Source organism: Saccoglossus kowalevskii, chromosome 13 (genome assembly GCF_978046115.1).
Source record: "Saccoglossus kowalevskii chromosome 13, keSacKowa6.1, whole genome shotgun sequence".
Lineage (NCBI taxonomy): Eukaryota > Metazoa > Hemichordata > Enteropneusta > Harrimaniidae > Saccoglossus > Saccoglossus kowalevskii.
This window is the reverse complement of record NC_140653.1, coordinates 30,333,224-30,354,130: the sequence shown is the minus strand read 5'-3', so window position 1 is coordinate 30,354,130 and position 20,907 is coordinate 30,333,224. Positions and strand designations below refer to the sequence as shown.

The 20,907-nt window shown below is 35.3% G+C and overlaps 1 protein-coding gene across 1 annotated transcript in view; it reads right to left on the bottom strand.

Annotated features, from left to right (window-relative positions):
• Nucleotides 1-20,907, bottom strand: part of LOC100370714 (uncharacterized) — a 30,529-nt gene that overhangs the window by 4,590 nt on the left and 5,032 nt on the right. The window contains exons 2-7 of the mRNA XM_078010363.2: nucleotides 7,453-7,537; nucleotides 6,373-6,558; nucleotides 3,213-3,290; nucleotides 2,026-2,439; nucleotides 1,144-1,923; nucleotides 662-706 (exon numbers count right to left, since the gene is read on the bottom strand). Coding sequence (XP_077866489.1) covers nucleotides 662-706; nucleotides 1,144-1,923; nucleotides 2,026-2,439; nucleotides 3,213-3,290; nucleotides 6,373-6,558; nucleotides 7,453-7,537 — 1,588 coding nt within the window. The remainder of the gene's footprint in view (nucleotides 1-661; nucleotides 707-1,143; nucleotides 1,924-2,025; nucleotides 2,440-3,212; nucleotides 3,291-6,372; nucleotides 6,559-7,452; nucleotides 7,538-20,907) is intronic.

The window sequence follows — 20,907 nt, the reverse complement described above, 5'->3', positions numbered from 1 at the left end:
TTTTGAGCTCCAATCCAATATAAAAAGTCAATGTTCTGGATGTAATGCAGCAACGATACCTGCTTTTTCAAATCCCTGTTGAATCACTTTTTTATCATTGCAAACAGAATTACACTTGACAGTTTTTCTTTGTTTTTATGGAGGTGATAACTGTGCATTTGTTTTGGCACGCAACAGACTAGTATTGTGAGAACAGGAAATCAACAATGACAAGAGAGATTCGCTAAATCAACATTTCGCTATTACGTCATTTTACCACAATTAGCTAAAATTGCATGCCGCTTTTTCAACATGTTTTACAATATGCTGACACTGTGGTCACATCACAAAGGTCAAAATGAAGGCATGTGTACCTGTTCTAGACAGGCAAATTTTACCTTGGATGGATAAATGTAAAAATTGTCTGTCCATGTGGACTGGTGAATAAGAATATAAAGTTGTTACTACTAGTAGAAAATATATGGTGCTCAAAGTACAATAAAATTTTCGCAAATAAAGGATGTTTTGTTAGTTATATTTAACTTGGGTCTTTCAGACAGTGTCACATGTAATGACCATTGCTAAATGTTCACATCTGAGTGTTTTGTATTTTTGTATTAATACAAATAATTCTATCAAGTAGTTTCACACATATGAAATAAGTGTTAACAGAAATTCTTACATTTGTTAGTAGTTCCTGGGTGCAATCCTTCTCCAGGCATCACTCCTAAAAATATATAATTAGTTTTATTACATGTCTGCAGATTCAGTATGGTATATAAAAATTACACAAGTACCAATGAGAATCAAACTATTGGCCTATGTACATGACATGTTATAAAAAAATTTTTTTAGAACATAACATAACAAATTATGCCATATTTAAAATTGTAACATAGGCTGAAAAATTATAAATTGTTAATGGTCGGGTACTCGTTGCCTTGAATTATTTTTTTATATCTGGCTTTTAAGAATTGTTTCTCAAAAAAAAAAACTGTAACACAAAATAATGCTATTTTATTGTGTAATAGAACAATAGCTCCATGATTGTACATAATAAATTGACATTGTCATGTGATTTATGACTTTTTCCAAAATAATGGATAAGTTTCAACCTTAAGTGTACATAGTGTATTTATATTGTAAACTGATAACCATCAATACCTGATGCTCCTTTAGCTCCTTTTAGTCCCCTTTCACCTTGTTCACCAACAGCTCCTTCATCACCTTTTCTTCCTCTGGGACCTTCTGGTCCCACTGGACCTGTCATCCCATCTTCCCCATCTTTACCATCCTTTCCAGGTTCACCTTTATCCCCTTTATCACCTTTTTGTCCATCTAATCCGGGTACTCCAGGCAATCCTTGAGGACCATCTTTTCCAGTTTCACCTATCCCAGGTATTCCAGGTGATCCTGGATTTCCATCTTTCCCATCTTTTCCTGGTTCACCTATCCCCTGTAACCCAGGAATTCCTGGATTTCCATCTTTTCCAGAGTCACCCTTCTTGCCCTCAGGACCAATTGGCCCTGGTACTCCAGGAATACCGAGATCTCCCTTTTCTCCTTTATCACCCATAACTCCATCATTTCCTTTTTGTCCTGGAACTCCAGGCATCCCATCTGAACCAGGTTGTCCTATTATTCCTCTTTCACCTGGGGATCCCATTTCTCCCTTCATGCCAGGTAGCCCAATATCTCCTGCTTCTCCATCATTCCCCATTTCCCCTTTTTCTCCTTTCTGGCCTGGGTCTCCATCAACTCCATCTTGTCCTGGTAAACCTTTTGGTCCAGTGAGTCCCATTGGACCAATTTCACCAGTATCACCTTTCTCACCTTGACCTATAGGCCCTTGTGGTCCAGGTGGACCTGGTGGGCCAGGAGGGCCAGGGGGTCCAGTTATGATTATACCACTGGCAACAATATCCTCATCATCTTCAATATATTCTTAAAATAAATAAATAATAGATAATAAATGTATTGAGGCATGGGTAAAATACATTAAAGACATTTTATGAATTCTTATTTACTTGTCTAGGGGTCATTCACCTGCTTCTCCTGGTAGTCCTGGCAACCCTGGTACTCCCGGAATTCCATCCATTCCCCTCGAACCATTCTCTCCTTTATCTCCTGTATTACCCTTGACTCCAGGTAATCCATCGTTTCCATCAATTCCTTGAACTCCTTGTTTTCCATCAGATCCTTTTTCTCCTTTCTGTCCAGGTGGGCCTTCTGGTCCCATTTCTCCATCCATTCCATCCTCGCCCATTTCTCCTTTCTGTCCAGGTGGGCCTTCTGGACCCATTTCTCCATCCAATCCATCATTCCCCATTTCTCCTTCGATACCAGGTTCTCCCATATCTCCCTTTTCTCCTTGGTCACCTTTCATACCTGTGTCACCTTTTTCACCTGGTGGACCGGGTGGACCAGGTGGACCAGTTACTATAGCATCATTACCACCGTCTGTGGATCAGATACAAATTACAGTGATATATACACAACTAGAGTGTGATAAAGGTACACTGCCATTTCTGGCAAACCGATGCAATATGCACTATAGTAGTAAAATTGAATAGGTTTAAGTAAAATTTGAGTTTAAACAACATAATTTGATAAATTTGTAGGTGTTTTGGTTAGTTTCTTCGTTAATCTTGAAATAAATAAACAAACAAATTCTTGTATTGGTCCACATTTTTGAAAAAAATTGGAAATGATTTTTGTAACAGGTGAGAAAAGTTGTTAAAATAATAAGTAAATTACAGAAATTCAATAGCAAAATGGTGATGCTTCAAATATGTCGCTGTAAATTTTCTAAAAATGATTACTGTATATTTATGTTTCAAAAATGTAAAGATTAAAATTTTTGTTAGTAACTTTGATTTTGGATTTTTAGTTATTGTGTAAATTGATCCAAATCTGAAACCCAAACTGTAGATGTAAAGAGTTTGTTAATCAAGTTGATATTTGATATTGCTAGCTTAATTAAACAGAAACGAACTTTGAATCTTGGATTTTATTTATTGTGATAAAACAAAAGAATCAATATTACACGCAGACTAATCTTGTGTGGCATCTGCATGCCCAAGAACATACCTGCAGATCAATACGTAGACATCAGTGTTGTGGCCTCTGCATGCCCGCACAACTCACCCGCAGACACACTTTTGAGGTACCTGTACATACCTCTATTATGAGGAAAAATGTAATTAATGTGTTAAAAAATAAATATGTCACACCTGAGTTTTTTCCCTCATTTTCTAGACCAGCCAAGCATGGTGAACAGGTTCCATTGAATCCTGGAGGTCCTCTGAGCCCTAGGAATAAATCGTATTGATATTTGTATATCTTGTCAATTCAAATAAAAATAGCATTTACCATATCAGCCCTATCAAAAGTGAATACAGACTTGTATATATAACTACTAGCATTAGATATGAAATTGTAAATTGATGCAGTGCTAATTCAACAAATATTTTGGTTTTTCAAGCTGGATACCAGTGTGCATTTAATTCTTACACAGAAAATATGGTAGTGGTAAATGAAATGATCAAACCACTGCTTTCGATTATAATTTATATCTCTTGGATCCTATAACTGAACATGCACTGCACTGGGAAATGTTCTGTTTAATACCCCAAACACAGTACAAGTAATCTGCATACAAAAAATAGTTCAAAATACTGGTTAGTGACAAGGAAGACGACTATGTTATACAAGTATGAGGAATGGAGTATGGTCAATATGGTTTATCACCTGGGTTATATCAACACATAAGTCTGGGAATTCTAGTTACTGTATAATAGTTTATTTTCGTTTGGAATTAATTTTCGCTATTTTCGCTGAAGGAATGATTCAGTGAAAATAAAATCCAGTGAATATACTTTTTTTTTCTAAATTTTACATTTAACTCATCAAAAATCAGTGAAAATAAAATCCATACAAAACACCCAAAAAGTCTTTTCAGCGAAAATTACCGTAATTCCAGCTAAAATAAAATATTTTACAGTAATAATAAATGTTTAATATTAGTTAACAGATACTGGCTCTACACCAATAAATATACCATTAAACTGAAAAGAAAATGTTATATGTGAATGTAGTTGAATATTCATGTTATGAGTTATCCACCCATCTCTTTTTTTTTTTTAATAAAAATAAAAAGTATCATTAGTTTTGTAATTGAGGGCAGAGTAAAAACAAAAACAAACTGTAATTACACTTATGAGGGCGCTATAGGATAAGGAATCATGCAGATTGTTTCAGGATACTATGGATGATGCATGCTAATACAAAAGGAAAGGGTGGGTTGAAAGATGGGATTGTTAGGAAATGTAGATTTCTGTGAGTAGAATACCTGTGGCACCCTTTTTGCCTCGGTTTCCTCTAGGTCCTTGTTTACCAGTATCACCCACCCCACCTGGTGAACCTTTTTCACCTTTAATATTATTCACACCTGTAGAAATTAAAATGTGGGTTCTGCAAGATTGAGTATCTAGGACGTTGGTAATTTATGCATACAATGAAACTAGTGTAAACCAAACACACTGACAACTGCCTTCACTGAACACACTTTAATCTGCCTAAAAATAAACGCATTGAAACCTGGCTTTATCGAACCCAGCGAAATATTCTTACACCAAACACACTTAAATTTGTCTGACCCAAACACAGTAAAATCTGATGACACTGAACACAATGAAATTTGTCTAGAACGAACATAGTGAAATCTGTTTGTACTGAACACATTGAAATCTTTCTAAACCGAACACACTAAATCTGTTTAAACTGAACATAAAGAAATCTGCCTAAACCAAACACTGAAATCTGCCTATACTGAACACACTCAAATCTGTCCAATATGAACACAGTGAAATCTGCCTACACTGAACACAGTGAAATCTGCCTACACTGAACACAGTGAAATCTGCCTACATTGAACAAAGTGAAATCTGCATACACTGAACACAGTGAAATCTGCCTACACTGAACACAGTGAAATCTGTCTAAACCAAACACACTGAATCTGATTAAACTGAACATAAAGAAATCTGCCTACACTGAACACAGTGAAATCTGTCTTAACCGAACACACTGAAATCTGTCTCGATGTACACTATTAAATCTGTCTAGACGAAACACACTGAAATATGTTTAAGTGAAACCTGTCTAAACTGAGCACAGTGAAATCTGCCTACACTGAATACAGTGAAATCTGCCTTCACTGAACACAGTGAAATCTGCCTACACTGAACACAATGAAATCTGCCTACATTGAGCACAGTGAAATCTGCCTACACTAAACACAGTGAAATCTGCCTACATTGAGCACAGTGAAATCTGCCTACACTGAACACAGTGAAATCTGCCTACATTGAGCACAGTGAAATCTGCCTACACTGAACACAGTCAAATCTGCCTACATTGAGCACAGTGAAATCTGCCTACACTGAACTCAGTAAAATCTACCCTACACTAAACACAGTGAAATCTGCCTATACTGAATACAGTGAAATCTGGCTAAACCAAACACAGTGAAACCTGTCTAAACCGAACAGAGTAAAACCTGCCAAATCAATCAGTGAAATTGATATCTATTTAAACAGAGCAATGAAATAAGGTATCTGAGCTGACCATAGTGAAGTCTGCCTAAATTGAGCACAGTGAAGCTTAGCAGTGAAACAAGTCAAAACCAAACCGTGAAATAAGTTGTCTAAATCAAACATAGTGCTTTCTATGCTAAACACAGTGAAACTGAGTATGTAAGGCATGTCATTTGGCCAATTTGAATCTGAACTGAACATTAACGTCCTACTATGGTATGTTCAATGTATGTACCAAGTTTGAACAACAGCCGCCCATAGGTTTGACCAGGACACAGGTACAAAATGGTAGAAATGCATTTTTAACAATAAAATGGCCTCCATTCGACCATCTTGTATCATCAAACAAACATGTGTATGCATGTGTGTCATGATATATGGTTTGTCAAAGCATGTTAGAAATATGACTCCGAAATCGCCTTTATTAAAACAAAATGGCTGCCAGTAGGCTAATTAGTATCCTATCTGGGAAAAAAAAAAAACATAAAGATCCTTAATGTCAGAAAATCTATTCATATGCATGTACGATCGATCTGGTTCAGAACAGAAAGAAAAAAAATACTACCATTTAGTCATGAAAAATAATGGATATGTATCCCAAGATATTTGATGTATGTGTAAAGTTTGAATATAATTGGTTGAGGCAAATTAATGCATAATCAGTAAATTCCAGTTGTTGGACTTTGTTTGAACAAGACAAATAAGCTATCTAATAAAATCATAGTGATATCTGTCTAAAACAAACATGGTGAAATAAAATGTTATTGAAATTACCACAAATAATACATAGACATACCTGGCATTCCAATATCTCCTTTTAATCCAGGTGGACCTTCTGGTCCCATAAATCCCTTCTCACCTTTATCTCCTCGTAAACCATTTAATCCATCATTACCAGGTTCACCTTTGTCACCTGGACGACCAATGATACCAGGTGGACCAGGCGGACCAGGTAAACCAAGTAGCCCACTGTTATCTGAATCTGATGAACATAAAAAAATATTTTTTTTCCACCGAAATGTTGATGCATATATTTTGTATATTTCAATGTATTTTTTTGTTTGGCCCTAATGAACATGACCACCTGTTGATCTGTATGACATATCTCAATAACCTGTTGATCTGAATGTCATATCTCTACCACCTGTTGATCTATATGTCATATCTCTACCACCTGTTGATCTGTATGACATATATCAATCACCTGTTGATCTGTATGCCATATCTCTACCACCCGTCGATCTGTATGTCATATCTCAACCACCTGTTGATCTGTATGTCATATCTCAACCACCTGTTGATCTATATGCCATATCTCAATCACTTGTTGATCTACATGACATATCTCAATCACCTGTTGATCTGTATGCCATATCTCTACCACCTGTTGATCTGTATGTCATATCTCAATCACCTGTTGATCTGTATGCCATATCTCAACCACCTGTTGATCTGTATGTATTTCATATCTCAATCACCTGTTGATCTATATGCCATATCTCAATCACCTGTTGATCTATATGCCATATCTCAATCACCTGTTGATCTGTATGCCATATCTCAATCACCTGTTGATCTGTATGTCATATCTCTACCACCTGTTGATCTGTATGTCATATCTCAATCACCTGTTGATCTATATGCCATATCTCAATCACCTGTTGATCTATATGCCATATCTCAATCACCTGTTGATCTGTATGCCATATCTCAATCACCTGTTGATCTGTATGTCATATCTCAACCACCTGTTGATCTGTATGTCATATCTCTACCACCTGTTGATCTGTATGTCATATCTCAACCACCTGTTGATCTGTATGTCATATCTCCACCACCTGTTGATCTGCATGTCATATCTCTGTTTCACCCTTACCTGTCATGTCATCCTCATTGCCAGGTCCTTTAGAAATTGCACACATATTCTTTGTCACATTACATAGCTCAACAATAGCTTGCATCTGAAAATCAAAATTAGGTAAAAAAGAAAACTCAAGGACAATTAAAAAAGGATGAGATCAGATATTATTATTGATAGAAATCAAATGTTTTTTTTAACAGTTACTTGTGGTTTTGTGCCTCGGCAATGTTTATACATAGTATAATTCAATCTTGCCTCTAAGCTTGATTTGTGAGCGACAATACAGAGCTTTTTTACAGAGTAATGTAAAAGTTAATCCTTTGTGCAACTCTACAATTTAGTCATACATTAACAACATTAATATTTGACTTGACAAAAAATAGCATAGTTGCTGAGTGCCAAATATGCTTTGAAGGATCAGAAGTGTAGTTAAAATATTTGTGAATGTACGATAGTAATCATTTAAAACCAGATTCAAGAACGTTGTGTATGGGGAAGAGGGGAAGATTTGCTTTCACACAAAACAGATATCTCTGCAAAAAATCAATTTAGCAGGTATATATATATTTTATTACAATGCTCATTTGTGTGATATGTTTTAATTTTTACAATATTGATATAAAAAAACAAAAATGAAAATTCGACATTTTAGAAGCTTTGAATTCATACTCTTTCTGGATTTGGTTCTTTTCTTTTTTTTGTGTTGTATGATAAACATATATGAATGAGCACATAACAGATCTAGTGAATCCAGCATGATTACCCAGAATGGTTATTATTTAATTTAAAATTCAGTTTATTGTAATATGTGAGAAAAGGTTCTATGATTGGTGACTTGGTGATATGAAGATTTAGATTTTAGATAATGAAATCTATGGATCATTATATTTAGACATAAGTTTAGATGCATTAAGAAGTAGTTTATATACAGGGGTTCCATTTATACTGTATGTCAAAAACAAAGTGGACATTTTAACAGTTTTTTAACATTGTGGAAAAGTAGTACGTGCAACTCACTTCACAATCACTCATTAAATAGCTATGCAAATTCCATTGTTCAGTTTTTCGTTTGTAATGGCTATATACTGGGTATAAACATTATAGTATATATTATAGTGGTTTCTCATTGAGTCAGGGTATTTATGACCAACAGACTTTTATTGTATGTTGAACAAATAAAACTTAGTTGTACCAATTTATATGGTCTGCTGATCACACACTATAGTAGCCCTGATAAAACCACACCATTTAACTATGCATTTAAAGCACATCCAAATTATGCCTCCTCAAATTAGGCAAACAGGTATAAGTGTTGGGGTGCTTTAGGGTATAAACCACAAATTTTGGGGTGTGACATGCCCAGATTGTGAGTTTCCTTCAGATCTTTTGAATTGCCAGCTGAAAACTGATTTTGCATTTGAAAAATACCTTGAAATTATTAAAAACCCCATCCACAGATCATCTATGACTAAACTGAGGATAAGTGCCCACATACTTCAGATTGAAGTTGGGCGATATCACAACATAGATATCTTAAATAGAACATGCCCTGTCTGTGACTCCAATGAAATTGAAGATGAAGAACACTTCCTCTTCAATTGTAACCTGTACAAATTTAAAAGAGATGCTTTGTTTGAAAAAGTAAACTTATCCGGTAATCTGAAAGCACTTCTCAATAACAAAAATTCTAAAACCGTCCAAACAATTGCCAAGTTTATCAGCGACTGTTTCAATAAAAGAGAGAATTTCATGAAAAGCAATTTACCAGCTGCCTCAAAATAACACCAAAAAATATTTATATAATAATATTTTCACAGTATTACTATTTATTTCTTTATTATTATTATTATTATTATTATTATTACTTATGTATTTTATTGTTCATTATATCCTTATTGTATTCTAATCTAGATCCCAGAAGGGATACAATATCAATAAAGGTTGTTATTATACTTAGATTTCTTGGTATTTTGCAATATTATGTTCTTTTTGTTTCTGCTTTTCCACTAATTTTCACTTTTCTTTGTTGTCTGCTTAATTTGAAATGTTCATGAGTGCAGGTGTAATTCCTAGAAAGTGAAGTGAAAGTGCTCCCCATAAAGCAAATATTAGTTATCCGACACTGTATATGCCATGAATTATAGAAAAGATTGTGTAGATTACATTCATTTACTTTGAGCTTAAAAGATTCATTTTTTAAATTCCCTTTAAGTTTTAAATTGCCTGTTTCTTTTTCCATTTATATAGAGGAAGTATGTGTTTTGTTTTCTTTTTAAATTTTTTTTTTGCAGCTCCTTATAACTTAGTGAGCCCCTGATTTAAAAGGGTAGCAACAAATAAATAAATAAATAAAAAAATTATATTACAGTGGTAATTAAAATAAAATAAATTCATCTAACACTACTCAATTGGTATTAAGTTTTTTTGGTATTATAACCCGAGCTTTGTGTATCATATATGTCCATGTGAGGGCGCTGTTTAAATTCTTATACCCCTGAGAAAAGATCAGAACTATATTTGCTCTATTAGAAGAGTATCTCCAATAGAAGCAAGGTGACATAAACCAAAAATTACATTGACTTTATGCTGGCTCATTAAAATGTATTTTAACGCGCATCTCTGTCATTTACATATATGTTACTAATAAAGCATATACAATTAGACAATGTTTTGAACACTGCACCATGCAAAAGACCTGAGGGGGCAGCATTCACATCAAATAGCTGATCTATGACACAATAAGAGTAATACATTTTTATTTTTATTTAAAAAATGGCTTGGTTGGAAAAGCAACTTTGTTGTACATGGCCAATTATTTTCTCTGCTTTTTCACATTCTCTCAATTTTCATTGAAACAAGGTATATTATGTATTGAATTTGATTTACTGAGAGTCAGCTTATGACTGTATATAGCCAGGTAACAGTGAATGCATTATACTATGCAGATGATGCGATAAGGTATTGCTTTCAATTGGCCATCACATTACAAATTAAGACTTAACATTCCAAACAGTCAATAAGTCAATTATAAGGTTTCAAGTCGGTGAGAAGCTATGGTAAATTTAAAACTACTTAATGGTGGTCTTTGTGCATTTTAACCAATCTACAACACATGAATAAAAAGCAATCCATTATCTGATGGTGAAGTTTGAATAAAGTCAAAGAAAACGGTGCTGTGCAATGACTTCTTGACCTTGAATAGAAAAGGTTCAGATGAGAAAAACAAAGAAGAACTGTTTTCTATGATTGTCTGAGTAATTTATATCCGCCAAGCGATGCATGGATCTGTTTCTTTATGAATTAGAATCGCAAGAATGGAGACTTTCAAATACAAGGTCCTCCTGACTTCTGCTGGAGAATGTGTTTCGTTAACACTGCTAAGTTCAGTTATGGTGTACAACTTAACTGTCAGAATTCAATCAATGTTAAAAGATACATGGTGAGATACAAAAAATAAAATGTTGCGTAATTTTATTGATGAAATTCCAATGTGCATTGTTATTAGGTTTTCTTTGTTGCAAACCATACATACATATCTGCCAGGATAATAACTTTTTTGGCCAACAGCTACATACTTCCTATCAATGAAAAGATTGGAGCAAAAAGCACCTACTGTGAAATACTTTTTGTTTTGTTTTTTAATATTTGTGCTTGGAATTTATTTTCGCTATTTACACTGGAGGGATGATTCAGTGAAAATAAAATTCAGCAAATATACCTTTTTTCCTATATTTTATTTCTACCATTTGATCAAAAAATTTGAAATTTTTCACTACATTTCACGTGAAAAGACCAGACTATAAATGGAACTATTTTTTGGATGGTTTCTGAAGTTGAATTTGGTGTTCAAAGGTTTAACTTAGATGCTCTCAAATGCAACTGTATTTGTTAATCTGGAATGCACTAATAACATTATGAGTGCCAGTAGTTTGTTTCACTCACCAAATACAAGCATTTCCATAGTGATGCTAAAGGTAATGCAAATAAAATCTTGTTTACACTATAAACCCACTTAAGTGTCACTGAATAAATCAGCATGTATTTAAAAAAAAAAAATTCCCAAAAATGTTGACTAATACTCATATCCAAAAGAAAATTATGTCCATTTGATCCCAAAGTAACAGCAAAATTATAGAAAAATACCTAAATATATGCAAAAAGTTATACCAGAATATTAGTGAGAAAAATTTTGTCAATGGGTTGAATTGTAAAATTTCAGAATCATTGTATTGGACTTTGGTTTGTATTTTTAAGTTGAAGGGTATTTCAGGTATTTGTAGGTGGGAAATAAAGTAGGTATGAAATGGTATAGTACTTAAGATTCACTCACAGCTAACAAAATAAAACTCACACTTAAAATAACAGTCAAGTAAATCTGACACTTTTCTTTAGCTGCCACCTAATGATCCAACCTCAGTTGCGTTGCAACACAATTATGTAGTACCTTGTAAGCAGTTATTTTAAACTTTGTAATAATTTTTCAAATGTCAAAAGTGGGAAATTGTGTTTTAAAATTAAGAAGGGTGCATTAATTGACATACAGGGGTAACTTGTATTATTTTGAAGGAATTAAACTTTTCTTGGAATTATTAACTTTGTAAGCTGGTTCACCAAACTATTTTTCTCTGTTCTCTTAAATTATTACCAAGTAAGGGATGACCTTTAAATAATTTAGGAGGGAAAGACAACTGTAATTGTATTCTTTATTTAATTTTGAGGTATTTTAGTCAGGGTAATGTTGATGTAAATTTCTTTTGTTGCTCATTCCCATCACATGTGGGATGTTTATAAATCGCGTCGGTCGATACTCCTGCTGTACTGTCTGAGTGCATACTTTGAGGTATCCTTGTAATAATCTCATTATTATACATCTTTTCCTTCCAAGGATACATCATGGGAATGCCAAAATCAGTTCAGTGAACTTCTTTGTGTAGAGAATCCAATCAAACCCTGGTGGCAGCCATGTTTGTTTTTATTATTAGAGGACACTTATGCGAGTAATCATTCCATATTTGGAATTCTCATTTCCTTATATAAAAATAAAAATAAAATATCGCAAAATTACAGCATGCTGTAACTTATGGCGTATCGGTGACATATATATAATAATATAATTTATTTTTTGGTAAATTCCCTGCATAATTCAATATTTTCCCTGTGCAGATTCATTTCTCAAAATGTACCCCTCCCAAGAGTTTCTAAATGGCCAACCATTAAGCACAGAACTGTATAAAACTTAAAACAACATAAAAAAACAAACTAAAACAACATATAAAAACAAACTAAAACAACATATAAAAACAAACTGAAAGAAATATTACTATACAAATATTACTATATTTTTGAAATCTTATTTGGCCTTACTTATTACGCAGAGCATAAATGTTATCTCTATGTGTGAGATTGTAGTATAACTGGATTGCAAACAGTAGTAAACTAAATATTAGTTGGCTGATAAGTGACCTACTTACAATCTGTCAGACAACAGATGTGTGGATTAGAATCAGATTTAGCTGGACATATCACACAGTCTATTATAAAACACAATTCACACAGTTCTGGTTTAGGGACAGTGTCTGGGTTGTAGTTTCTATTGTCCAGACTTTAAAACTCACAGCAAAGCATAGTAAATCATGTCTTTTCAATAACCTGTATGTGTACGACCTGCCAGTAGTGACCTGACCTGTTTACGCCCTATACATAATAGAAATAGAAATAGATAAAACAGGTGAACTGTGTGTAGTGTTCTTATCATCAATGATATGTATTTAGCCTATATCAAGTAAAATAAGACCCAACATACTGAACTAAATCAATACAGTGTGTGGTTATTCTAATTTTGATATACATCTTCTATCAATAAGCTTCCGGTCAATGAATTTGCTGAAATCAAAGCAGGCATGTAGTTTTTTTAAAATTGTCATCACAAATTGATGCAGACAATGTTCAGAAATGCAGATGATTTGCTCAGGACTTAAGTTTTCAATAATTAAAATGTTCTCTTTGAAAATATTGGTTTTGTGAATTGTATAATTTTAACAATAAATCATTTACTGATACTAATTCATCTGTATGCTGTGAAGCTTAACTATATCAAACAATTCATTAAAAATTAACATGGAATAAAAAAAACAAATAGTTTTTTTTTTTTTTTAATGTTTCATTCCGTAACTCCATAAAAATAGATTACATAGTAGTAGCTATCACTAGCAGGTGCACATAACTTACAACTACTAAAAGTTATGAGGTAAGATTCTGATGCACATTGATTCATTTTCTGCAGTGTACTGTAAAAGGGTTAATTATTCACTGGGTTTTAGTTTTGCTTATTTCGCTGACTGGAAAATGCACTAAATTAAAACCCAGTGAATATGTAAAATTTAGCATAGAACACATTATCTAAATGATAAAACTGAGAATTTAAAACCCACTGAATATGCCTGAATAGGTAAATCAGTGAAAATTAGTCATTTTACAGCACTTCCAGGTTAATTTGTTATTGGTTTTAAAGATAATTTCAAGAGGTTTTTTTAACTAGAATTTTAAATTGGTCATGTATTTGCATGGAAAGTCTTTTTAATGGACATTATACAGCTTTTAGTGTTTGTAATTAAATGCATTGCTTTGTTAGTGATTTCTGCACACTAGTAACTCCAATAATATGTTAGCACAGTGCCATTCAGTTTATTTATTCAGTTATAAGCTCATTTTACACTGCTCAGTCACACCTGAATATTTTGTTTAAGTCTCGGGTTTCAGTCAGATACTAAAGAACCATTAACTGAAGACAAGCTAGGAGGTAGACCTGTCGTCACATGACAACAGTTAGATAAGATGTAGCCCAGTGTGAATAAGAAAAGGTAGCTCCAATGCAGCTCATACCAAGTGGCAAAAGCTAGCTACGATAATTGCAAGCCTAAATCCGCAAGCTCAAATAAGACAGGATAATAGCAATCCCACGCTAACTAGGATAATAGCAAGCCCAAGCTAGCTAGGATAATAGCAAGCCCATGCTAGCTAGGATAATAGCAAGCCCAGGCTAGCTAGAATAATAGCAAGCCCAAGCTAGCTAGAATAATAGCAAACCCAAGCTAGCTAAGATAATAGCAAGCCCAAGCTAACTAGGATAATAGCAAGCCCAAGCTAGCTAGGATAATAGCAAGCCCAAGCTAGCTAGGATAATAGCAAGCCCAAGCTAGCTAGGATAATAGCAAGCCCAAGCTAGCTAGAATAATAGCAAGCCCAAGCTAGCTAAGATAATAGCAAGCCCAGGCTAGCTAGAATAATAGCAAGCCCAAGCTAGCTAGAATAATAGCAAACCCAAGCTAGCTAAGATAATAGCAAGCCCAAGCTAGCTAAGATAATAGCAAGCCCAAGCTAGCTAAGATAATAGCAAGCCCAAGCTAGCTAGAATAATAGCAAGCCCAAGCTAGCTAGAATAATAGCAAGCCCAAGCTAGCTAGAATAATAGCAAGCCTAAGTCAGCTAAGATAAGAACAAGCTCAAATAAGACAGGATAATAGCAATCCCATGCTAACTAAGATAATAGCAAACACATATACTAGCTATAACTATAGCAAGCCCAAGCTAGGTAGGATAATATCAAGCTCAAGCTGGCTAGAATAATAGCAAGCCCAAGCTAGCTAGAATAATAGCAAGCCCAAGCTAGCTAGAATAATAGCAAGCCTAAGTCAGCTAAGATAAGAACAAGCTCAAATAAGACAGGATAATAGCAATCCCATGCTAACTAAGATAATAGCAAACACATATACTAGCTATAACTATAGCAAGCCCAAGCTAGCTAGGATAATAGCAAGCCCAAGCTAGCTAGGATAATAGCAAGCCCAAGCTAGCTAGAATAATAGCAAGCCCAAGCTAGCTAGAATAATAGCATGCTCAAGCTAGCTAAGATAATAGCAAGCTTAAGTCAGCTAAGATAAGAGCAAGCTCAAATAAGACAGGATAATAGCAATCCCATGCTAACTAAGATAATATCAAACACATATACTAGCTATAACTATAGCAAGCCCAAGCTAACTAGGATAATAGCAAGCCCAAGCTAGCTAGGATAATATCAAGCCCAAGCTAGGTAGGATAATAGCAAGCATAAGTCAGCTAAGATAATAGCAAGCCTAAGTCAGCTAAGATAAGAGCAAGCTCAAATAAGACAGGATAATAGCAATCCCATGCTGACTAAGATAATAGCAAACACATATACTAGCTATAACTATAGCAAGCCCAAGCTAGCTAGGATAATAGCAAGCCCAAGCTAGCTAGAATAATAGCAAGCTCAAGCTAGCTTGGATAATATCAAGCTCAAGCTAGCTAAGATAATAGCAAGCCTAAGTCAGCTAAGATAAGAGCAAGCTCAAATAAGACAGGATAATAGCAATCCCATGCTAACTAAGATAATAGCAAAAACATATGCTAGCTATAACTATAGCAAGCCCAAGCTAGCTAGGATAATATCAAGCTCAAGCTAGCTTGGATAATATCAAGCTCAAGCTAGCTAAGATAATAGCAAGCCTAAGTCAGCTAAGATAAGAGCAAGCTCAAATAAGACAGGATAACAGCAATCCCATGCTAACTAAGATAATAGCAAAGACATATACTAGCTATAACTATAGCAAGCCCAAGCTAGCTAGGATAATATCAAACTCAAGCTAGCTTGGATAATATCAAGCTCAAGCTAGCTAGGATAATAGCAAGCATAAGTCAGCTAAGATAAGAGCAAGCTCAAATAAGACAGGATAATGGCAATCCCATGCTAACTAAGATAATAGCAAACACATATACTAGCTATAACTATAGCAAGCCCAAGCTAGGTAGGATAATATCAAGCCCAAGCTAGGTAGGATAATATCAAGCCCAAGCTAGCTAGGATAATATCAAGCTCTAGCTAGGTAGGATAATATCAAGCCCAAGCTAGCTAAGATAATATCAAGCCCAAGCTAGCTAGAATAATAGCAAGCCAAAGCTAGGTAGGATAATAGCAAGCCCAAGCTAGGTAGGATAATAGCAAGCTAAAGCTAGCTAGGATAATAGCAAGCCCAAGCGAGGTAGGACAATGGCAAGCCCAAACTCGCTAGGATAATAGCAAACCCAAGCTAGGTGGGATAATAGCAAGCTCAAGCTAGCTAGGATAATAGCAAGCCAAAGCTAGGTAAGATAATAGAAAGCCCAAACTAGGTAGGATAATAGCAAGCTCAAGCTAGCTAGGATAATATCAAGCTAGGATAATAGCAAGCTAGGATAATAGCAAGCTCAAGCTAGCTATGATAATATCAAATCCAAGCTAGCTAGGATAATATCAAGCCCAAGCTAGCTAGGATAATAGCAAGCTAGGATAATAGAAAGCTCAAGCTAGCTATGATAATACCAAACCCAAGCTAGCTAGGATAATATCAAGCCCAAGCTAGCTAGGATAATAGCAAGCTCGAGCTAGGTAGGATAATAGCAAGCCCAAGCGAGGTAGGACAATAGCAAGCCCAAGCGAGGTAGGACAATAGCAAGCACAAGCTAGCTAGGATAATAGCAAGCCCAAACTCGCTAGGATAATAGCAAGCCCAAGCTAGGTGGGATAATAGCAAGCTCAAGCTAGCTAGCTAGGATAATAGCAAGCCAAAGCTAGGTAGGATAATAGAAAGCCCAAACTAGCTAGGATAATAGCAAGCTCAAGCTAGCTAGGATAATAGCAAGCTAGGATAATAGCAAGCTCAAGCTAGCTAGGATAATAGCAAGCCAAAGCTAGGTAGGATAATAGCAAGCCCAAGCTAGCTAGGATATCAAGCCCAAACTAGGTAGGATAATAGCAAGCTCAAGCTAGCTAGGATAATAGCAAGCTCAAGCTAGCTAGGATAATATCAAGCCCAAGCTAGCTAGGATAATAACAAGCCCAAGCTAGGTAGGATAATAGCAAGTCCAAGCTAGCTAGGATATCAAGCCCAAGCTAGCTAGAATAATATCAAGCTCAAGTTAGGTAGTATGATAACAAGCCAAGGCTAGCTAGGATAATATCAAGCCCAAGCAAGCTCGGATAATAGCAAGCCAAAGCTAGCTAGGATAATAGCAAGCCCAAGCGAGGTAGGATAATAGCAAGCCCAAGCTAGGTAGGATAATAGCAAGCCGAAGCTAGGTAGGATAATAGCAAGCCCAAGCGAGGTAGGATAATAGCAAGCTCAAGCTAGCTAGGATAATATCAAGCTAGGATAATAGCAAGCTAGGATAATAGCAAGCTCAAGCTAGCTATGATAATATCAAACCCAAGCTAGCTAGGATAATATCAAGCCCAAGCTAGCTAGGATAATAGCAAGCTAGGATAATAGAAAGCTCAAGCTAGCTATGATAATATCAAACCCAAGCTAGCTAGGATAATATCAAGCCCAAGCTAGCTAGGATAATAGCAAGCTCGAGCTAGGTAGGATAATAGCAAGCCCAAGCGAGGTAGGACAATAGCAAGCCAAAGCTAGGTAGGATAATAGAAAGCTCAAACTAGGTAGGATAATAACAAGCCAAAGCTAGCTAGAATAATATCAAGCCCAAGCAAGCTCGGATAATAGCAAGCCCAAGCTAGATAAGATAATAGCAAGCCCAAGCGAGGTAGGATAATAGCAAGCCCAAGCTAGGTAGGATAATAGCAAGACCAAGCTAGGTAGGATAATAGCAAGCCCAAGCAAGGTAGGATAATAGCAAGCCCAAGCTAGGTAGGATAATAGCAAGCCCAAGCTAGCTAGGATAATATCAAGCCCAAGCAAGCTCGGATAATAGCAAGCCCAAGCTAGCTAGGATAATAGCAAGCCCAAGCAAGGTAGGATAATAGCAAGCCCAAGCTAGGTAGGATAATAGCAAGCCAAAGCTAGGTAGGATAATATCAAGTCTAATCTAGGTAGGATAATATCAAGCCCAAGCTAGCTAGGATAATAGCAAGCCCAAGCTAGGTAGGATAATAGCAAGCCAAAGCTAGGTAGGATAATAGAAAGCTCACTCAAGCTAGCTAGGATACTATCAAGCTCAAGCTAGCCAGGATAATATCAAGCCCAAGCAAGGTAGAATAATACTAGTAGCAAGCCCAATATAGCTAGGATAATAGCAAGTTCGGGCTAGCTAGGATAATATCAAGCCCAAGCTAGCTAGGATAATAGCAAGCCCAAGCTAGCTAGGATAATATCATGCCCAAGCTAGCTAGGATAATAGCAAGCCCAAGCTAGCTAGGATAATATCAAGCCCAAACTAGCTAGGATAATATCAAGCCAAAGCTAGCTCGGATAATAGCAAGCCCAAGCTAGGTAGGATAATAGCAAGCCCAAGCTAGCTAGGATAATATCAAGCCCAAGCTAGCTAGGATAATAGCAAGCCCAAGCTAGCTAGGATAATATCAACCCCAAGCTAGCTAGGATAATAGCAAGCACAAGCTAGGTAGGATAATAGCAAGCCCAAGCTAGCTAGGATAATATCAATACCAAGCTAGGTAGGATAATAGCAAGCCCAAGCTAGGTAAGATAATATCAAGCTCAAGCTAGGTAGGATGTAGTATGTAGTATGTGTCAATTAGCTAGCTATATTATCATTGCAGCCAATATAGCAAGCCAAGCAAGATGGGATGTAGCCCACAGCAAGTCATTGAGCCAGCTTAACTAGCCTGTAGCAAGTGGCAAATGTAGCTAGGATAATCCAGCAATTAAGTGGAAAAAGCTACAAATATCTGGGATAATCCTGTAGTACTTTATAAGTGATATTAAGCTTAGCAAATAGTTATATACAAAGTATTATGTTGCTCACATGTACTTTCACTTTAATCTTTCTGTATGTACAACAATGCAATGAGGTTACATATCAAATTTATGTTAAAAGGGCAACATTTCAACTCCCAAAGCATTTTAATTACTGTTTTTTTTCTGTGGTGTTACCCTGACGAGAATAGGTAAGAAGATTATGATCACCCAGTAATATTACTTCTGATATGCATTCTGTAATCACTTCTTGTATTAGTTCTCATAACCCACTAGTATATTAAGTTTCATTTTGTCAAACCAGAACTCGTATGACACTGACAAAATCATTTAGTCAAAGTAATTTACAGTAATTCCTTTGATTTTTGACTTATAGAATACCTTGCCTGGAGGGTATTCAATAAAGTTATTTTTGTGCAAAGTGCGTGTGGCAAAACAAAGACATGCAGGATGGATTTTTAATAACCACCTCAATTAGGTCATAAAGCAGAAAAAGGAAAAATCGTGGACACCACAATTTTGAGTTTCTTAGAAGTGACACGTAGTCTAATTTTAGCACAGGAAGTAGAATGATTACACAAACAAACGTGACAAGATTTAAAATCACAATATATCAAAGAAAAAACAAATCTGACGTTTCCTATGCCTTTATTACAGGGTCTATACTTTCACAGACAAGTAATATAATCACTGGTAAAATGAAAATAAGAGTTATTTATTTTTTAACTCAATATGAGCCTTAAAATATGACATATGATGACCTAATTGTTTTTCACATATTTCTCGTTTTACCCGCTGAAGTGGAAAAAGTAGGAGGAAATTCACAAGACAGGACCCCCACCTATTTCCCATTGACATTTCTTTTATGTAAGTTGTGAAAAGAATTACAATTGGCCAAAGTTCAGGTCAGTAAAGGTCACCCTCCTAGTAGAGAAGGAACAAAAGAAGTGCAGCCTGAATTGCCATAGGACATTTGTTCAATTGGCCCTAAATCCTATAGTTGTGTACCTTGTATGCAGGTCAATGACAGATATATGAAAGGGACCTTGTGTTTCATTTTTATATACCTGTATTTATAGATGGTAGTGCTGAGGAAAAATAGAATACTGTACTATCAAAGAGTTAACTAGTAAATATGGACATTATATTAGATAGGCTGAATTTACGCTGATTTCATGTGACCTATGTTTTGGACATCGGAAAAATTGGCTATTTATTCCCCACATTACTATACTGACACAAATAAGTGAATTAATATGCTTTATTTTGCGCGTAATTACACACTGATTATGATGTATGTTTTTCTGTGAACACAACAACACATATTTTTTTCACTTGATCAGAGTAATGTACACTCACATTCTTCTTTGTGTTTGCATGTCTAATCATTGTGAAAAGTTGAATGTGTGTCATTGTACGCTTAAACCAATGTCATGACAACATTATTGATCAGAAAAAGAGGTCATTTCATATACCTGCCACTATCACACACAATACAAATTAGTTGCCAACAGCAAGTACATTGAATATTAAACCATTAATGCCCTAACACAAATCACTTTTTATAACCATAACCTGTCTTAAAAATAAAAAAAAATTGTTTGTTTACACTTGTATGTACAGTGTACGCAACATTTCAATGATCTTGACTTTGTTGAAAGTTTGCTTCAAACATCAATTCATAGTTTTACAATCATAGCTCAGGCTAAAAATATGTTTCTAGTGAATTTGTTCTCGAAAA